The sequence below is a fragment of the Manacus candei genome, unplaced genomic scaffold (assembly GCF_025592945.1).
Source record: "Manacus candei isolate 608988 ecotype Guabito, Panama unplaced genomic scaffold, ASM2559294v1 h1tg000010l, whole genome shotgun sequence".
In the NCBI taxonomy this organism is placed as follows: Eukaryota; Metazoa; Chordata; class Aves; order Passeriformes; family Pipridae; genus Manacus; species Manacus candei.
Window position 1 is genome coordinate 3530122 of NW_026138058.1, and position 19445 is coordinate 3549566.

At 43.8% G+C, this 19445-nt stretch overlaps 2 protein-coding genes across 9 annotated transcripts in view; one reads left to right on the forward strand and one right to left on the reverse strand.

Annotated features, from left to right (window-relative positions):
• Window positions 1–16884, reverse strand: part of SHC3 (SHC adaptor protein 3) — a 94457-nt gene extending 77573 nt beyond the window's left edge. For 5 of the 8 annotated variants that reach the window (XM_051777360.1, XM_051777352.1, XM_051777351.1 and 2 more), the window contains exon 1: window positions 10413–16884. The gene's annotated coding sequence lies outside the window, so the exon portion shown is untranslated. The remainder of the gene's footprint in view (window positions 1–10412) is intronic. The other 3 variants (XM_051777355.1, XM_051777359.1, XM_051777361.1) reach the window with 3 other exon arrangements.
• A 73-nt stretch (window positions 16885–16957) lies between these two features.
• Window positions 16958–19358, forward strand: CKS2 (CDC28 protein kinase regulatory subunit 2). The gene is made up of 3 exons (XM_051777403.1): window positions 16958–17121; window positions 17861–17988; window positions 18932–19358. The coding sequence occupies exons 1-3, from the start codon at window positions 17063–17065 to the stop codon at window positions 18982–18984; spliced, it is 240 nt and encodes a 79-aa protein (XP_051633363.1). The 5' UTR covers window positions 16958–17062; the 3' UTR covers window positions 18985–19358.
• Window positions 19359–19445: the final 87 nt, after the last annotated feature.

Consider the following 19445-nt stretch of genomic DNA (forward strand, 5'->3'; position numbering starts at 1 on the left):
GCAACAGTTGGAGCAAAACACATCCTTATCCTGTCACAAGTTGAAACTTGAACATAAAAAGCATTCCATGCTGATAAAACCATATGTCTTCAAGGAACATGTTGTATTTATAAAAGCTCAATCATATGACTGACTATATTTAAAAAAGTAGCATATTTAAACATATTTAAAGCCTCATTACCTAGCATATCTCTTGGAAGCATCACAAAACTCACACTTCGTAAGGTACTCTGAAACAGGGTAGTGATGAGAAGTTCATGCTTTGGAAAATTTGGGTAAACTATGGATTTGTTTAAGCATCTCTACCAGTATTCAACTGAATGGTGAGGAGCCTTACAACCACTTAATATCCTTCAGGAAGACTTTTTCCCTCTCACATCCTACTGCATCTCCAGAAAGGAGCTGACTGCATTGACAAACCAACTCTATGGAATCACCACATTCCCAATTCCCACGTTCAGTCCAATGGCTCTGATTTAATTGTACCTTTTGAAAAAGTACATTATTGAACACCCTGAAGTTTAATTTTTTTCCACTCTTCCAGATATTAGGTTGAGGGCTTAAATAAGGGGATACAGCTTCAAGTTAATTAAAGGCTGTCATTAGTTGTTGCTAATTTACAGTAATTGGCTTTGGTTATATACTGAGTAGATAAATGAGAGCACATGTTTAACTAACAGATGATACATTACAGGACTGTTTCCTTTAATTTATCATCAATCATATGGAGCATTTTTTATAACAAGTTTATTTTAGCATTATTCCATTCCAAAATTCTTCACTCAAATCTTTTTTTTTCCCCCTTGTTTCTCCATATGCTGATTGAAAAAATGTTAAAAGGTACCATGGTAACGCTTGCTATGCTGTAAGGCATATTGAAGAAAGTTGTCATACCCCTCAGGCATAACTAAGACATAAAAAAATGCACAATAATGTCAGAAGAACACTCCAGAGACATAGTGATAGTATCCAGACATACTATATTAGGAGATTTCATAGATTTGTTAATTATATATATATTTTACATTAAGAAATTATCATACAGAGAGAGTGGAAAAAGTGTCCATGACAAATGACAATTGGGTATTTCACAGATGCAAAACATTTTGCTGTTTAAAATAGAGTTCAAGTGCTCTCAAAGTGTGAACTGGCATTTCTAAAATCTAAACTTCACTGCTTAGCATTGAACTACTGACGTCAATGATCAATGCCATTAAAAGACAAGTGATATGCATAAGGATTAATTCTGAGGGACAAGTTTATCTGCCTGAAAATTCAAAAGCACATACTGGTTTTGTCTTTATGAAAACCCATCTCTGTCACCAAAGACCTAGACCAGCTACATTGTTTAGACTCCTCTTGTGACCTTAAAAATTAAATTAATCCTATCTTCGCTGTACAGATTAGTGGCTGATATCAACAGGAGAAAACAGCATGATCAAGCCAGAGCATTAATCCCATATGCAACCTTTCATCTCAGAATAAAAAGCACGCACCTAAATCCACACCGTGCTTGCACATTTCTGCCAACTGGACCCCAGGGAGAAAGAACTCCTTCTCATGGGTTCAGGCTGGACAACAAGCCTGAGTTCATGCTTTATTATTTCATTTTCTTTCAACTGCAACCCCATCCCACATATAATAATAATATATAATAGTAATAACAGACTAGTGTCACCTTTATTTTTCCAATGGGGACTCACTTCAGATTTGTTTTGCATTATGGATATGTACAACATGGTAGACTTGACAACACAAGGTCTCTGAAATCCATTTCCTCTCACATGAAATGAAATGTTTCCTATCTGTCAAGACCCAAACTCCAAGTATAACACTGCGTATGCAAAGCAGAATAAATTCTGGAAGCAGTTTGTGAAACCCTGAACCAAAAAAATGAAGTGACTTAATCTCAGGCAACAATTCAGATGTGTCCTGAAACACACCCTTATTTCTGGTATCTTCCCAAAACAGACTTCTAAGTCCAAACCCAATGTGCATTCTCCAAGTTGTATGCATTTTATGGCTTTTTTTAAGAAGTACTGTTCCAGATTTACAGCCTTACCATACTGCAGTTGCAAACCAAGAGCAGTGACAACATCTAACCCAGTTCCTTCTGAAGACAGCTGCAGAGTTTGATAGTAAAGTTATATTCTATTGGAAAGGTATATATACCAAAGACTTAGTAATGGCCTTAACATACCAATTTATAAGGTAATCTGTTTAAGCTGAGGAGCATGAAAGGGGAAGCTCTGACCAGGTTTGCATGACTATGCCAACTGTATGTTGCAGATTCTGTAAAAATGTGGCTGCAATCCATTTCCAACACCCACTGCAGTTTCAACAGGAAATAAATCTGTGGTATGTTTTGGCCAGTCCTTGGTCTGTGCTGTTGTGGGAAACCAAACAGGTGTTCAGGCTAGAGGCCCTGAAACAGCAACTCAGCCAGAGGCCTCTGAGATAACGCTGGAATCTACCAAGCGATCTTGGACAGTCTGTGTAAGGGAGAAAAGAAGCTGCTACCTGTGATGAGCACCTACAACCAAAGTTAAAAATAAGAAAGAAGAGACAGTTTAAGTTAACACCACTTATGAGATACATACCGGTATATATTTAGCAATAGTTGTGTGTTGTCAAACAGTTTGAATAGAGTGTGTAAATTGAAAAGATGTGTGTAACAGTGTATAAAATAGATCCCTGCATGCCTCTTTTCCTGTAACCTAGAAATCATTGTGCTAGTTGTGAAAAAAATGTCTTAATGTAAACACTGCAAGCCTTTTCCACCATTATCCGGGGACGACGAGGACAGAAGAATAAAGCCTCTGTTTTAGTGATGCAGTCACATTGTCTTATTTAACAACTAAAGATGGTTTAAAAAGAGTAGAACTGTGTCAGATAGATTTTTAGGCGTTAGTATGCTGTAAAGGAACGGAGAGCCATGCATCCTGGCAGGCATGTCCCACGGGTATTGATGTACGTGAAGTTCCACAGTGCAGATTCAGTTAAAAATGCCAACCAAGTTTACACGTCCCCACCCTCTGCCTGCCAAAAACTTGCACTGAGGTGGTTATGTTACCAAACACCTCATTCCAGAAGGCATGGCAAGAGACAAATTCACAGTATTTTTTTCTGCCTTCTCAAAGAATCAGGCTATCATCTCCCACAGCCTTTAATGTTTCATCTAAGATTAAAATCAGCATGGCCAGCAGTAAGTATAGGGATTTTTTCTTCAAAAAAAAAATGAGAGAATTCATAAAGTCTGAACTACCAGCAGTATTTTGAGATGCAGTGCATTGTATAACCTCTGGCTTGAGGCTGAAGTCAGAGACAGTCATGCAGGCTTCAGCTCTGTGCTGTACAGCAGGTAGGATGAGTGGGACCAGTGAGTCAAGAGTAACATTGCTGTGCCAGAAAGGCAGGCAATTCCACCATCACAGAGGGGAGGGTGAGTTGGAAAAAACGGTTTGGGGGAGAAGGGAAACTGAAAAAAAGACAAAAAAAGGAGGTATTACAGAACTGACAATTCTAAGATACAGCCGAAAAATTTAAGTGTCAGGGAAAAGCCAGGACCAAGAGCTACCTAAGGGAAGCAGTGCTGGGAGTCCAGTGTGATGGCACAGACAGCAGGTGTAGGATCCTGGGCCAGGCACAGTCATGCCTGTGACACAGAGGGGACTGCAGCTCAGGCTCCCTGCAGTCTAGGGTTGATCCTGGCATATCCTCCCCGTGGTGCTGCCTAGGAGCCTCTTCTCACCACTGCCACTGGCAGGAAGGGATCACTGGCAGGAAGGGATCACTGGTAGGAAGGGATCACTGGCAGGAAGGGATCACTGGCAGCCGCTCTGACTCAGCTGCCGCAGCCAAGTCCACCCCAAGGGGGGGCACGGTCCCACGACTCACGGACCGAGATGAAAGGGATCAGACCCAGCCAGCACGGGGTTTAGGAGGGGTAGGTCCTGTCTGACCAACCTGATCTCCTTTTATGACCAGGTGACCTGCCTGGTGGATGAGGGAAGGCTGTGGATGTGTCTGTCTGGACTTTGGCAAAGCCTTTGGCACCGTCTCCCACAGCATTCTCCTGGAAAAGCTGCAGCCAGGCTTGGACAGGAACACTCTGTGCTGGGTCAGGAACTGGCTGGAGGGCCGGGCCCAGAGAGTGGTGGGGATGGAGCTGCATCCAGTTGGGATCTGGTCACCAGTGGTGTCCCCAGGGATCAGTGTTGGGCCCAGTCCTGTTTAATGTCTTTATCGATGATTTAGATGAGGGGATTGAGTCCATCAGCAGCAAATTTGCAGATGACACCAAGCTGGGGGGGAGTGTGGATCAGCTGGAGGGCACGAGGGCTCTGCAGAGGGACCTGGACAGGCTGGATCCATGGGCTGATTCCAAGGGGATGAGGTTCAAGCAGGCCAAGGGCCGGGTCCTGCCCTTTGGCCACAACAACCCCCGGCAGCCCCACGGGCTGGGACAGAGTGGCTGGAGAGCAGCCAGGCAGGAAGGGAGCTGGGAGTGGGGATGGACAGGGAGCTGAACAGGAGCCAGAGTGTGCCCAGGGGGACAAGAAGGCCAATGGATCCTGGCCTGGCTCAGGAACAGTGTGGCCAACAGGTCCAAGGAAGTGATTCTTGCCCTGGACTCAGCACTGGTGAGGCCACCCCTGGAGTGCTGTGTCCAGTTCTGGGCCCTCAGCTCAGGAAGGACACGGAGGGGCTGGAGCAGGGCCAGAGGAGAGCAACAAGGCTGGGGAAGGGACTGGAGCACAAGTGCTGTGAGGAGAGGCTGAGGGAGCTGGGGGGGCTCAGCCTGGAGAAGAGGAGGCTCAGGGGAGACCTCCTCACTCTCTGCAACTCCCTACCAGGAGGGGGGAGCCAGGGGGGGTTGGTCTCTTTTCCCAGGAACCAGCAGTAGGACAAGAGGGCTGGGTCTTAAGCTGTGCCAGGGGAGGTTTAGGTTGGATATTAGGAAGAAATTCTTTACAGAGAGGGTATTCAGCCATTGGAATGGGCTGCCCAGGGAAGTGGTGGATTCTCCATCCCTGGAGGTTTTTAAGATGAAACTGGATGTGGCATCAGTGCCATGGGCTGGTAACTGTGGTGGTAGTGGATCAAGGGTTGGACTTGATGATCTCAGAGGTCCTTCCCAACCTGGCTGATTCTACGAAAGCATCACCAAATACAACAGTACAAGAGAATGATTTCCAAACCTGCAGTCAGTCCACGCTCTGAACCTCAGACTAAAAGGTTATGCCCCAAAATAAAAGTTTAATAAAATTGTTTTAAAAGCCCCAAGGCCTAATATTTTGAGCCTGCATGTCTCTCCTACAGTGATGACAGATTACCATGGGAGGAATACCAAGATGCAGGAGCTGCACTACCAGGCTAAGCCAGCACAGGCTTGCAGCTTGGTGTGCTCCAGAATGAGAGCAAGCTCACAGCATGCATCTGATTTTCAACAGTGGAATAAGATGTACAAAATACCTGAAAACTCTTATGAAACAGAATATTTGCTGACATTCTATTGTTCACTTACATCCTAGTCCAAAATCTGCTGAGATGACTAAAGACTTTTCACTGACTTCAGTGGACCCTTCAATCAAGTCCATATGAATGGTTAACAGGTGGGAAGGAAAAAACCCATTTTTAGCACATCTGCAAGATGGCAAAACAGGACCTGATTCAGTATCCATGACAACACTGCTGATATTCTGCTAAAAAAAAGAAAAGGCATTAAGTTTTAATACCTGTAAAACAAGATGAATCAGTTTGCCAGTGTTTCTCTTCTGTGAATTTGCTGAACTACTTTTTTCTCTTTTTTTAAGGTAAGCCTGTAAATACATGCATGTAATGATGAAAGATTCAAGTATGACCAAGGCAGACTTCAGTCAAGGATATTCTCAGGAAAACTACTAAAAGGCACATTCTCTATGATCTTCTAACTGGAAAAGTGTAGGGCAGAGGCAATCCCTTTTCTTTAGATAAAGGGATACTGCTGGCAAAACAGGACAACATCTCAATGTGAGCACATTTCCAATATTTAGTAGCAAAGTTACCTGAAGAAGGCTCTTTTTGTACCAGATTAGCAAGATGGCCCCATGAACAAATGTCCTAAATGAAATAGATTTGATGAGTGCTTTTAGTCTGAGCAGTAAGAAAGACTCCAACAAAATGCATTTCCAGGTAGAATCCTCTTCCCATCTATGTTATACCTATTAAATTATTTTCTGTACAGATACTGCATGATAAAGTATAATGGAACAGTTTAAGTGGCGGATATTTGTCTTTACATGAATGATGAAAAAGCTGATAATTAGAAAGATGGGTTGAACACTAAGAAAATAAAAATATTTATACTTAATTGTGAATGAAGTTGTCTGTCAAGACAGATTCAAAGTTCTGTGTATCTCTTGCAACAGATGATTTTCTAGTATCTAAAATAAAGACTAAGGAAGTCACCACAAACACTCAAAGTTGAGACATATACAGAGGGAATTTAAAAAAAAATTAGCTTGCAAAATGCAGGATTCAAAATCATGGGAAAGAATTCAAATAGCTATTCAGTGCAAGGGAAATATTTTGAAACAGGCAGAGCTGAAAATGAGCACTGGACAAAAACAAATCAAGGGAGTTTCCATAAAGTAAAGCAACAGACTAGTGAAGTTCTGGGATAACACATTCTTACAGGAACACAAAGAATGATATTTTGGCAAAATATCTGGATATATTTGACTGGTAAAATCACTTCAGGAGCTGTGTATTTTGTTCAGCACATGTTTATACCACAGAAGAGTGGTAAATACTCCTGTGAACTTAAGGAATATGTTCATACTAAATATAAACCATCTAGATGCATTCACTGAATCAGGAGTAGGACAATAATCGACACATCCAAGAAAGATCCCTAAAAAACAAAAGGGCAAAGGAAAAATTCAGCCTGGGGAAAATACAAAAATATTGGAATATGTAAGCAGAATTCACTGTTCCCAAAGTTTCTGAAAACTAAGTTCTGTTTAACTCCAATGAAATAAAGACTTGATTCAAAATGCCAGGAGAAACCCACATCAATCACGTGTTGCATTTCATCCCAGTTCTACCAGTGATCCAGAAAGACCACAGCCCTGGGCCTGACTCGTCACTGAAGCTTTGGTGTCACACACAAAACAGAGGAGGGAAGGGAAAATCTGCCCTGTGTAGGTGGCTCCTCAAAATGGGGAAACCCTTCTGCCTGACAGGAAGAGTTTTTCACATTTTTTATTGTAAGGGGGTGGGAACTCTGGTCCTTTATGCTTATTTTATAACATTTAGATCCGCCTACCTTCCAAACATTTGTAAATGTTCCCACACTGTGACATGGGTAATAGTCACAAAACTGTTATTCTTTGACACAAAAATGTAATTGTTCTCTGCCCATTACCTTAACAAAATTCTGTTATCATCCAGTCTTCTTCAAATGGGGAGCACAGCAATTAATACTGCCTTAACCAAAACCCAGAAGTACTGACTTTCAAAGACAAGCTTGTCATTTAACATGAGATCAGTGAGCCCTCCAGTGGCTATTTTAAACCTTAAATTGTCAAAATAACCTTAAGAAAAAATATTTCTGTGTATGTAGCTTATTTGGATTCTGTTTGATTTCATTTGATTTCAGTCGTCTTCTACTACTTTAATTAAACAACACTTTGAGCAACCTTTTTAATACTCTCAAACAGATGTATTTTCAGCTCACATACATTTTCTTTCACTCCTGTGTATGTTCAAAATTTGTGATACATCTTAAACGTTTGAGTTACTTCACAGAAGTTAACGAGGAATGTTCATGTAAGAGGAGGGGAAAATTTCAATTCATTGGACTCAAAATCAAAATCTTAGCCTATAAACCTGTAGTATATAAATCCTACCTCTGGAAACTACAAACATCAGGGACAATGAATAAATATACAAAGGCTCTTTCAACACAAAACCCAGCACGTGGAGGATTTAACATAAACAAAAGATGTTGCTTCTCATAAGGGAACTTGTTTAGCCACAGAACTCCTTGTAACAAGATACAGTGGTGTTGTTGTGGCAGTCAGTAAAAAATACACTAACGGTCAAGTTCAGAGCAAAATACATGTCTCTCTTTGTTTTTCCCATGTGCCTTTTTATATCCCTTATTAGTAGCAAGCAGCAACTTATTCTTAGGTAAGCAAGCAACAGTGTTTCAATTTGCTATTATTTATTGCTGATGTATTTGGCAAGGCTCAAGGCTATATTGGGGTTCCCACAGGACTGAATCTAAGCACTCCACAGCCTGTCTTTTCTTTCGTTAGGGCTGCATACATAGTTTTCTTATCTCGAGGATATACTCGCAAGTTTCCCCAGTCAATATCTTCTCCCAGAGAGCTGACAGACCCGCTGCTAACCCTCACACAGTGGAGAAAAAATGTTTGGCCCAAAGATGACCTGAAGATTCATGAAACAGAAATTCACATGGCCTATTATTTGTAAAGAAATCCCTCATCAGTAGGCCCAGAATCAAGACTAAGATGGGAACATGTCATCACATGCTTTTCTGATTCTTACACAATTTAATTCTGGAAGGTATCCATTAGAGAAGCCACAGGGATAAGTTTGGATAAAAGGATCTTTTCTCAGGTCTAGCACTGACATTTTAAAGTTTAAATAGAGCCTTTACTCAAACTATTTAAACATTGTGTCAAAAATATCCAGTAAATGAAGAACTCAGAGATTGAGCTACAGGGTTTTTTGTCCTTGATCCACTTTAAGACAGCGTCATATTGCACAGCCTACAGGAAAAATCTGAGGAGAGCTGTGCCTCATTTGACAGCATCTTCTGCTTGATTCTCCAGTCATTATCCAGTATCATTCTGAATTTGTTATATGAGCATTGGTTGCTATGGAAATCATCTGCTAAATTCAGCATTATTGATTTTGTTTAACATGGCAATAGAGTCATTTTCCATTCATCAAGGCTGGAAAAGACCTCCAAGACCATCAAGCCCAACCTTCCACTGAAGCTGACCTTGTTAACTAAACCACAGCACTAAGTGCCATGTCCAATAATTTCTCAAACACCTCCAGGACTGGTGACTCCACCACCTCCCTGAGCAGTCCATTCCAACGCTTGACAATCCTTTCAGTAAGGAAATTGTTCCTGATGTCCAGTTTGAATATCCCCTGGCTCAGCTTGAGGCCATTTCCTCTTGTCCTGTCACTATCTGCCTGGGAGAAAAGGCCAACACCCCACCTGGCCACAGCCTCCTTTCAGGTGGTTGTAGAGAGCAATAAAGGTCTCCCTGAGCCTCCTTTTCTTCAAGCTAAACAACCTCAGCTCCCTCAGCTGCTCCTCACAGGACTTATTCTCCAGACCCTTCACCAGCTCCATTACCCTTCTCTGGACCTGCTCCAGCCCCTCCATGTCCTTCCTGAACTGAGGGGCCCAGAGCTGGACACAGCACTCCAGGGGTGGCCTCATCAGTGCCAAGTGCAGGGGACAATCACTGCCCTGGCCCTGCTGGCCACACTATTGCTGACACAAGCCAGGATCCATTGGCCTTCATGGCCACCTGAGCACACTGCTGGCTCAGGTCAGCTGGCTGTTCACCAGCACCCCCAGGTCCTCTTCCAGCTGCTTTCCTACCACGCTTCCCCAAGATGCTGTGCAGTCTGGGGTTGTTGTGACACAAGTGCAGGAAAATGATGTGGGAGACAGTACCAAAGGCTTTACTTTGATAAAAGTAAAGGTAGAAAACATCCTCTTTGATCAAAGTCCGGGTAGACAACATCCTCTTTCCCTCATCCACTAAGCAGGTCACCTGGTCATAAAAAGAGATCAGGTTGGTCAACCAGGACCTTCCTTTCCTAAACCCACACTGGCTGGGCCTGATCCCCAGTTGTCCTGTATGTGCCGTGTGACTGCACTCAAGATGATCTGTTCCACAACTTTCCCAGGCACCAAGGTCAGGCTGACAGACCTAACAACATCCTTGTACTTTTGCTGAGTTGTCTCCCCCTTCTTCCAAAGGTCATAAAATCTCTTTTATTCCATGAGTTCCAGTGCAAGCTCCCTCTTCAGTCAGGCCAGTAGTCTTCCCTGCCAGCTTGTCTTTAGGCAAATATGGATGGCCTGATCCTGCACCTTTAAGATTTCCTTCTTAAAGTGTGTCCAGCCTTCCTGGACCCCTTTGTTATTAAGGACTGTTTGCCAAGGTACTCTCTGAACTAGTGTCCTGAACAGGCTGACGTCCACCCTCTGGAAGCCCAAGGTACAGGTTTTATTGACTCCCTTCCTTACTTCACCAAGAATTGAAAATATCATTTCGTGGTCACTGTGCCCAAGACCACACATCTCCCACCAGCCCTTCTCTGTTCTTAAACAGCAAGTCTAGCAGGGCAGCCCCTCTTGCAGGCTCACTTACCAGCTGTGTCAGGAAGTTATCTTCCACACGCTCCGTGGACTCACTCGACTGCCTCTGGTCCACTGTGCTGAGTTTCCAGCAGACGTCTGGCAGGTTAAAGTCTCCCACAAGAACAAGGGCTGGTAATCATGAAACGTCAGCCAGACACTTATAAAATACTTCATCTGCCTCTTCATCCTGGCTGGGAGCTCTACAGCAGATGGATGGTCTCCCACCAGGATGTCTGCCTCGTTATCTTCCCCCCAGTCCTCACCCACAGGCACTCAGCCTCATCACCACTGCCCTGGAGCTCTGCACAGTCAGAACACCATCCAGTGTACAGAGCCATCCCACCCCCTCTCCTTCCTCACCTGGCCCTTCTGAAGAGTTTGTAACCATCCACTGCAGCTCTCCAGTCATGAGAGTCATCTCACCATGTTTCCATGATGACAACTATGTCACAGCTTTCCCGTTGACAGTGGCTTCCAGCTCCTCCTGTCTGTTACTCATGCTGTGTGCACTGGTGCAGATGCACTTCAGCTGAGCTATTATTTCACCCCCAACACTGGCGAGTCACCCCCAGGCTCATCAGTGTCACTTTTCAGATCTGAGCTGTAGTCTTTTGACTAGGTTTTGATGATTACTTCCACAAGAAGATCCCTAGAAACAGAGTAAGACAATTAAATCTCAATGAAATTACACAGATCAACACTAGCCTCCAAACTCTGCAAGGATCTGAATGAATTGCACACAGTCTGCACTTCTAAACTCATCCTGCAAGCTATGACTTGGGAATAATTTATTCAAGAATTTATTCAAGAACACCTTTTAAAATGCTGTTCTTGAACCAGCATGGGTACTGGTAAGAGCATGTATCATAATTGGGTCTATTTTTCAAGTTTATCTTCTCTCAGAGGAAAATCCTCAGCAATTCAGCTAGATTATTTTCAACACTTACATTGGATTATTCTCAGACAGCTAAACCATCAAAACATAGCGTCATTCTTTAGTCTCTCCAGGACCTGGTTCACATTTTTGTGTGAACTGAAAAACAAGACAAAAATAATCCATCTTCTGCATTTACTGAGGGGATGTTAATTAGCACACGAATAACTCAATGCTTATTATAAAGTCTTTCAAATGAAGTAAAGCAGTAAATTCAAATTTAAATATCTAAATTGAGGCAAACTAATTCTGAAGATCAAGCCTGCAGAGACGAATAATGTTAATATTACACATACAAGTAGCCTGAGGGTGCTTTGAGGGCTACTAGTGTTGTGGAATACTAGGTAAAGACCACACAAAACCAGCAAATCAAATCAGCAAACAGAAAGTAATCTCACTGAAATAAGAACAAAGCGAGACCGATTTTCTACTGACGCAATGTGTTTGTGGCTTTACTGCCTCAGAAGGCATATGCACCAAAGGCTGAAGGATATTTACCACTGAAGCATTTATGCAAAGCTTTTTTTCCCATGTACATTCTCTGCCTAGTAAGGTATAAGTTTAACTGTAACATCGTCCTCCATCAGAGTCCTTCTGCTCTATCCATCCAACCTGTTATCATGAAATCTACAATAATTTATCAACATTTCTGTTAAGTTTGACCAAACCAGCCAATAGGTTCAAAATTAAGGATCAAAACTGATGAAGAGTATGACTGTTTAAGCCTTGCTTGTTTAAGCCTTGTTTAAGAAACATTGAAAATATAAAAACATAGATAGTGGTTCATCAATATATGCTACGAATGTGATTCATGCTCAGATTATTCACAAGTTATTAACTGTATATATGACTATGACTCATGAAGACAGTACAAAAGGTTCCTTGACTCTGATCTTGCTGTTCTATTCAGAAAAATACATTCAAGCATCTGACGTTAGTGTTTTACAAGGACATGTTTGAAAACTGAAGCACAGTAAAAGTACATATAACTTATTTTTTTTTTTCCAAATGTCTAATAGAACTAACCAGAAAAATCTGCAGAAAATGTCCGTCAGAGACTGCTATGTACAACACAGATGGAAAAACTTGCATCTTCCCCTTCTGACAAAAAGCACAGAAAATATTTTCATCTACCACAACCTACATCCTGAACTCTGTATATGCAACAGTAAGGTGCACATGGGCCCTTCATTGTAACAGATTTTTATTTATCATGGCCCACATACCTCTGTGGATGGCCTTGGTCACAAGTAACAGGTTATACAGAGGATTTAAGTCTGCTTCTGTCTAGGTACACGAGATCATCCCCCCCAGTAATGTCCATAGGCCATCTTTAGTCTTAAAGAGCCTCTATGCTGACTACAGCCATGCTGTTCTCTAACGGAGTGCAGAATATTGATGCTCAAAATTATACCTGCCTGTTAACAGCACCAGGAGACAGGGACTGAAGCTCAACAATATTCTCCTTGTGTTTTGCCATTTTATCTTGGGTTTTGCCACTTTATCTTGTGTTTCAGCAGCAACTGAATCACAGCAACTGCTCTAATCAGACTAAAACTGCCCTAATCAGGGCTCTAAGCAGGAGTTTATATTCCAGTTGAGCAGCTGTCTCACGTTTCTTCTAACAGACCTATGCCCCTAAGGCTATGCAGAATCCTTTCCAGTCTGCTCTGTGGCAAACTTTGAAATATGCTTTGATACATGCCTTCGACATGCTGAGGGATGATTGTATGGTAGGAGCTTGTCAGCAGCTTTTCTCTTTAATAAATATAGATATTTGTGGTTTCATTCACTCCTGACCTGGTTCAGAATCTTCAGTCAGGATGTCGATTCACCACCTAACAATCCCAATTTCAGAAACTAACTTTTTTAAACAGGAAAATGTATTACAATTTAAATTAAACATCATTCTAGAGCATTGGAGAGAAAAAAAAATTACTTTTGTTCTACAGTCAATATCAGCAAATGTTACAATGGGAAAGCATAACTGACACAACCACAGAAAGCAGGCCCCAAAGAAACAACTGATCACAGACAGGATCTGTTGTACCTAAAATATTCCTGCAGGATGTATTTTTTTCTAAAATGTTCTAGACAATTAAATTAGGTACTGCTAGGAAATGTTTCCTAAGGTCCAGCACAAAGCTGCCTTGCTAAAGTTCAAGCATTTTTGTTCCCTCTACACTAGTTACAGAACAGTTTGTTCCCTTCTTTGTAGTGTAACTGACACAGCCTTTGTGTGCAACAGTATTGTGAAGAAAATGCTGAAGAGCCCTGTTTCACACAGTACCATACAGTGTGGCTGAGGGTGGACCTAGGGAGGTCATCTGGTTTAACATCTCTGATCAAGCAGGGCCACCTAGGGCCCATTGCCCAGGATTGTGTCCAGATGGCTTTGGAAGATGTCCAAGGATGGAGACCGCAGCAGCTCTCTGGGTAACCTCTGCCAGTGCCCCATCACCCTCAGAGTAAAAAAGGCTTCCTGATGCTCACAAAGAACATCCCATGTTTCAGTTTGTGCCCACTGCCTCTAGACCTGTCACTGGGCACAACTGGATTGAGCCTGGTTCTGGTCTTCTTTTCACACTGCCTTCACGTTTTCATCTTTTTAGCCCTTCATTGGACTCTTTCCAGCAGCACCAACTTCCTCCTGCACTGGGGAGCCCAGAGCTGGGCACAGTACACCAGCAGCAGCCTCACTTGTGCTGAATGGAGGGGCAGGATCACCTTCCTCAGCCTGCTGGTAACACTCGTCCTAATGCAACCCAGGGCACTCAGTTTTCCTTGCTTCAAGGACACAGTGCTGGTTTACATCCAATTCAGTGTCCAGGAAACTCCCAAGGCCTTTTCTGAAAACTCGTCTCCAGCTGGGTGCTTCCCACCATGTACCAGGGCCTGTGATTGTTCCTCCCCAGCTGCAGGACTTTGCACTTCCCCTTCTTGAACTTCATGAGGTTTTTCTCAGCACATTTCTGCAGTTCATCCACGCAGCAGCACAACCCTCTGGTTCCTCAGCTCCTTGGTGTTACTTGGTTACTGGTTATTCAGTTCCAAGGTGTCACCTTGCTGGTGGGACACTGTGCCCCATTGCACAGGTCACTAACCAAGATGCTGGAAAGGCTCAGGCCCAGGACTGACCCCTAGGACACACCTCTAATTACTGGCCCTTCACTAGACTTTGTGCCATGTATCACCACGCTCTGGGACAAGCCATTCACTGCACTGCCTGCACATCCACCCCATGCATCAATTGCTTCTCTAGGGAGGTATTACTGGAGTCAAAAGCCTTACTGAGGCCTAGGCAAACAATAATGACTGCCCTCCCCCAGCTTTGCCAGACCGTTTCATCACACAAGTTTACCAGGTTGGTCAAGGTGTCACGATGGATCCATACTGACTACTCCTGATGCTTTCCTTATTGTTCATGTGCCTGGAAATGATTGTCAAGCTTAACTGTTTAACAAGTTTAGCCACTCAGCAAGTTTATTACTTTTTTCCAGCAACTTCACAAATTATATCCCTAACACTAATGTTTTCATTTTAGGAAAAAAAGATAGCATATTAATAGTGGAACTTAACAAGTTCCTGGTACTGTTGCATTATTTATCATTCACCAATGCTTTTAAGTCCTGTCTGGGAAAAGAACTGATGAAAGAAGAAGCTGAAATGACACTTGGATATGAAATAAGATCTCCTAATCCTGGATTATTAAAACCAATATGTTAGTTTTGTCAGCTCTGCCAGTTGCTTTACAAAAACATTTGGGTCAGTCCTGACTAACAAGGACTTTCAAATTAATCAGAGGGATCTCAAATAAGATTGAACACATATCTACCTAAGAATCCTTTTAATCCTCTTTAAAATTATGATCAGGTATCATTATGAGTATTAGTAATAGAAGAAAAAATTGCTTTAAAGGGATGCCAGACCTTCACTTCTGAACGAATTCATAGGAGGGAGGCTTACAGACAGCCTTATTTGAAGGTCATTTTTTCCTCATGTGGAATATGCATGAGACAAGCAGAAAGCTCAGAAAGAAGGCACAGAAATGAAATGTCTTCCAATCCAGCAAACCCCTTTGTCATGACAAGTTATTCTTCCCCCCCCATTATTACACAATGACATTCCTAACAGAAATTATTGTGTGTGCTCTGTCTCAAGTATTTAAAACAAAATCAGTTGTGATGTCTGAAATTAAGCTAAAAAACCCCCAAACACCTCTGTTTTGAATAATCCAATCAATACTTTTGAAAACTTGCAGGTGGTTTGTACTTTTACAATTATACTGGAATTGACACTGCTGCTGAGGACCTTTGCTAAATGAATTTCACACGTTTAACTATAGCAGTTTGAAAACACTGACTTCATTTTACCTGTAGATGACCTGCGCCAACAAGCCCTAATATAAGAGAAAAATATTACTGCTACATTATGATAAGCACTCCTTTTAGTGTCTGTAAGGTGTGAGACTGGCCTAAACTTTATTAAGACAGGCTGCAGTGCCAATTGAAACAATGATGCTAAGAAAATCATCCCTATTACCTACGCATGCCATGCCTCACACGGCCTTGGTTGTTTTCTTCTCCACCAGAACAGCTATCAGACAGATGCATTACATTATCACAGGCAGTACCTGTGTTTCTGGCAGCACCACGAAAGCAGAAACTTAAAAAAAACTAGTCTCCTTTTCCTGTAGAGGCCCAACAAGAGAGCAGCACACTGCAGCCAGGGTACATGGAGTGTAAGAGCAAATTTAGGTTAGATATTAGGGGAAATTTCTTTGCTGTGCAGGTAGTGAGGCACCGGAACAGGGAGGTTGTGGGGGGCTCTGGGCAACCTGACCTCGTGGGGGGTGTCCCTGCCCACGGCAAGGGGTTGGAACGAGATGATCTTCAAGGTCGCTTCCCACTCCCTATGGTTCTTATGGGAGAAATCGCCCCTCCAGGCCACGTCCCCACTGAGTTTCTCTAACCCCAGCTGGCATAAACACCACCCATAAACACATCGCGGGAGCTGCGGAGCTCCTTATCAAACCCAGGCACGTTTTCCCAAGGGAAACGCTCGCTGCGCCGTTCCGCTGGGGAAGGCGGCCTGTGCGCCGGGAATGCCGCCCGCAGCGCCCACGCTGCCCCGAGCGGCCCCACGGTCGGTCTGTCCGCACCGCGAGCGACCGCAGCACGCGAAGCGCGACAGCCCAAGGCAGAGCGGGCTCACGACAGGCCCGGGGCAGGCGGGGCACCGCGCTTCACAGGGACGGCACGGACAGGTCTCGGCCCCGCGGGCACCCGGGACGAGGCCGGCGGGACCCACACTCCACACGAGCCGCGCATGCGCGGGACGCAACAACTTCTCCCCCTCCGCTCCCCCGCGTGCTGGAAAGCGCTGGAAGGGCGCGCGCGCCCCGCCCCGCCCCGGCAGCCGCCGGCCAATCATGGCGCGCCCGCGCCCTCCCCGCCCCGCCCCCCGCGCCCTCCCATCCGCCCCCTCCCCCCTCCGCCCCGTGACGCAACCGCCGCGGCCTCCGCTGACTGGCTGCGGGAGGCGAGCGCGCGGGTCACGCGGCGCGGCGGGCGCGGCACGCGATTGGCCGGCCCCGGCAAGAGCCAATGGGAGCCGAGCCGCCGGATTCAAATGGCGCGAGGCGCGGAAGCGGGCGGTTAGTGCGCGAGACGTCCCTGAGGCGTAAAGAGAAAGAGAGGGGCTCCTGCTGCCGTCGTCCTGCCGCCATGGCCAACAAGCAGATCTACTATTCCGATAAATACTGTGACGAGGAGTACGAGTACCGGTAAGAGACTGCGGGAGGGCCCGCTGGAGGGATTTGGAAGAGCCGTTCCGGAGGAGGGTAGGCTCGGGCAGGCGCCTCTCCCGACGCGTGCCCGCTGCCTTCAGGGAACGGGTGGAGCGGGGCCAGGGAGGGCGCAGGGCCGGCGAGCAGGGCCGTGTCGAGCCGAGCCTCTCCGCGCTGGGCTTTCGCGTGGCTTTGGGCCGGCTGGGGAATGGGGGGCGGGTGACTGAATGCTGCTGTCGGCTGGCCCCGATCTGGCCCCTGGCCGCAGAGCGATGGAGGGCGCGGAGCGCCGCCACCGCCGGGAGGGGGTTGTGGCAGAGCCCGGGATGGGGCTGCTGCTGGAGTTGTAACTCTTTTACGCTTACTTTAAAGCGGTATTACAAATATTTTAGAAGTCCAAAGTCCTTATTTTTTCAAGCAGCAGATACGGCAGCCACTTGCCAGGAACGCATACTTATATAAATGCAGCGTGACTAGAGCGTGACAAAGAATTAATCTCCTCTAGAATGCAGGTTGGCTTCCAATATGTAATTGCATTACGGATGTAATGTTTAATAGGCATAAGTGATTTTAAACTCAATTGTGAGACAGATTTCCTAATCAGATTCGTGGTAACAGTCATATACGCTAGGCTTTTTTACAGAGAAAGTAATTATGCATTACTCGCTTGCTGTCTTTTGCTGCAGAGCTGTTCAAGTTTTCTAGTGTTGTGTGTTTAATAATTGAATTTGTACAGACACGTGATGCTGCCACGAGAACTTTCAAAACAAGTGCCAAAATCTCATCTGATGTCTGAAGAAGAGTGGAGACGTCTTGGTGTTCAGCAGAGTCTTGGCTGGGTTCACTATATGATCCATGAGCCAGGTAAGCACATCTGAAAGAATTAGGTGGAAAAAAAAGGTGTCTAAAACATTAACAGCCTGGTGCTTAGCTGAAGTGTGTAATGCATAACTTGTTCTGCTGTGGAATCCAGCTGGAATTAAATACCGAATGTTTAGACTCCTGCTTATCTACTTGCTGTTTTAGCCCTTTGTCAACAAAGGCGACATAACCTTAATGCTCATGTAGGTAAGGTCCTGTGTTAGTGCTCTGAAAAATCTACAGTACAGTTTGAACTCTAGCTATAGCGCCTACTTAAAAATCAGTATTTTATATAATGGAGTGTGAAGCCCCAGAGTCTACGAACGAGGATGTACTGTGAGAAGAACCTTTTTAGGTAACTTACCATTGACAAGCCTGACTAAAAAGTAACAAGTGATATATGAACTGCAGCAGCAACTGGAGTTCCAAGTTTCTGAAGAATCAGGTGAAGAAATTAGTATAACCTTCCAGTGTTTCCCTTACCTTGTTACCTTTGATAATTTAGACTTTTCTGGAGGTGTTTAGGTATAAGTTAGATCAATAATAATGTAAGCTGGCTGTATTAACTAAAGTGGATTTTTTTGATGCTTGACATGATGTACCTAACAGACAGTTTACCTAGTTTGCTTGTCTTTCAGTAAGAGTTCATCAAATAGCCTAATGTAAAGAGACAGTTGGTACTAAATAAAAGTACTGGTTTTTCCAATACTTCCTTCCTTCCTGTATCTTAAGTTTATGATACAGGTACCATTTGGTATAAAACTAAAAAACACATGTTTGACTGTTAAGTTGGTCTGTTAATATTACATGTGGAGCCATATTTGGACTTCTTGATCTACTTATCTGATAGCAAGCTTCAACTATCATCCCAAACTTCCAAAATGAAAGAAATCCCTTCAAACAAGACTTGAGGGACAGACTGATGCTTTCAATTTTCTTTCCGCAGAGCCACATATTCTGCTCTTCAGGAGACCTCTTCAAAAGGCGGAGCAGAAATAAGTCATCGCCTCTTCAATCTTCTGGAACTATGTATATGAGTGTATATATGTTGGCAGTATTCAGTGAATACTTTAAATTTACAAAACATACATCCAAACCTGTGCATGAGCTGTATTATTCACAGCAACAAAGCTCAGTCAAGTGAAATTTCAAGTAGGCTGCTATAATGTTAAAAGAGCGGATGGCTTTATCTTTACTGTCAATGTAAGTGCCTCTCTGAATTAAATTGCATTCATGTTTGTGTTGCACATTCTGGTTAGATGATCTTGTTATCTGTGTTCAGTGACTTTTGCACTCATCTTTTCTGCTATATCCTAGTATATTCAAATCTATTAGTTCTTCTGTTTAGGAGGAAGTAGGCTTAAGAAATAAACTGCTTTTTGTGTTCTTATAAAGCCTCAATGCCTGGAGTTCTAATTTACTGTCAAAACAAGTATTTGTTGTCTAACATTTTATGAGTA

Bases quoted from the DNA above. Each gene is read 5' to 3' on its own strand.
- CKS2 (XM_051777403.1), top strand. From the start codon at position 17,063: ATGGCCAACAAGCAGATCTACTATTCCGATAAATACTGTGACGAGGAG. The intron at 17,122-17,860 runs GTAAGAGACTGC...GAATTTGTACAG, and splicing joins GACGAGGAGTACGAGTACCG to ACACGTGATGCTGCCACGAG. The intron at 17,989-18,931 runs GTAAGCACATCT...TTCTTTCCGCAG, and splicing joins CTATATGATCCATGAGCCAG to AGCCACATATTCTGCTCTTC.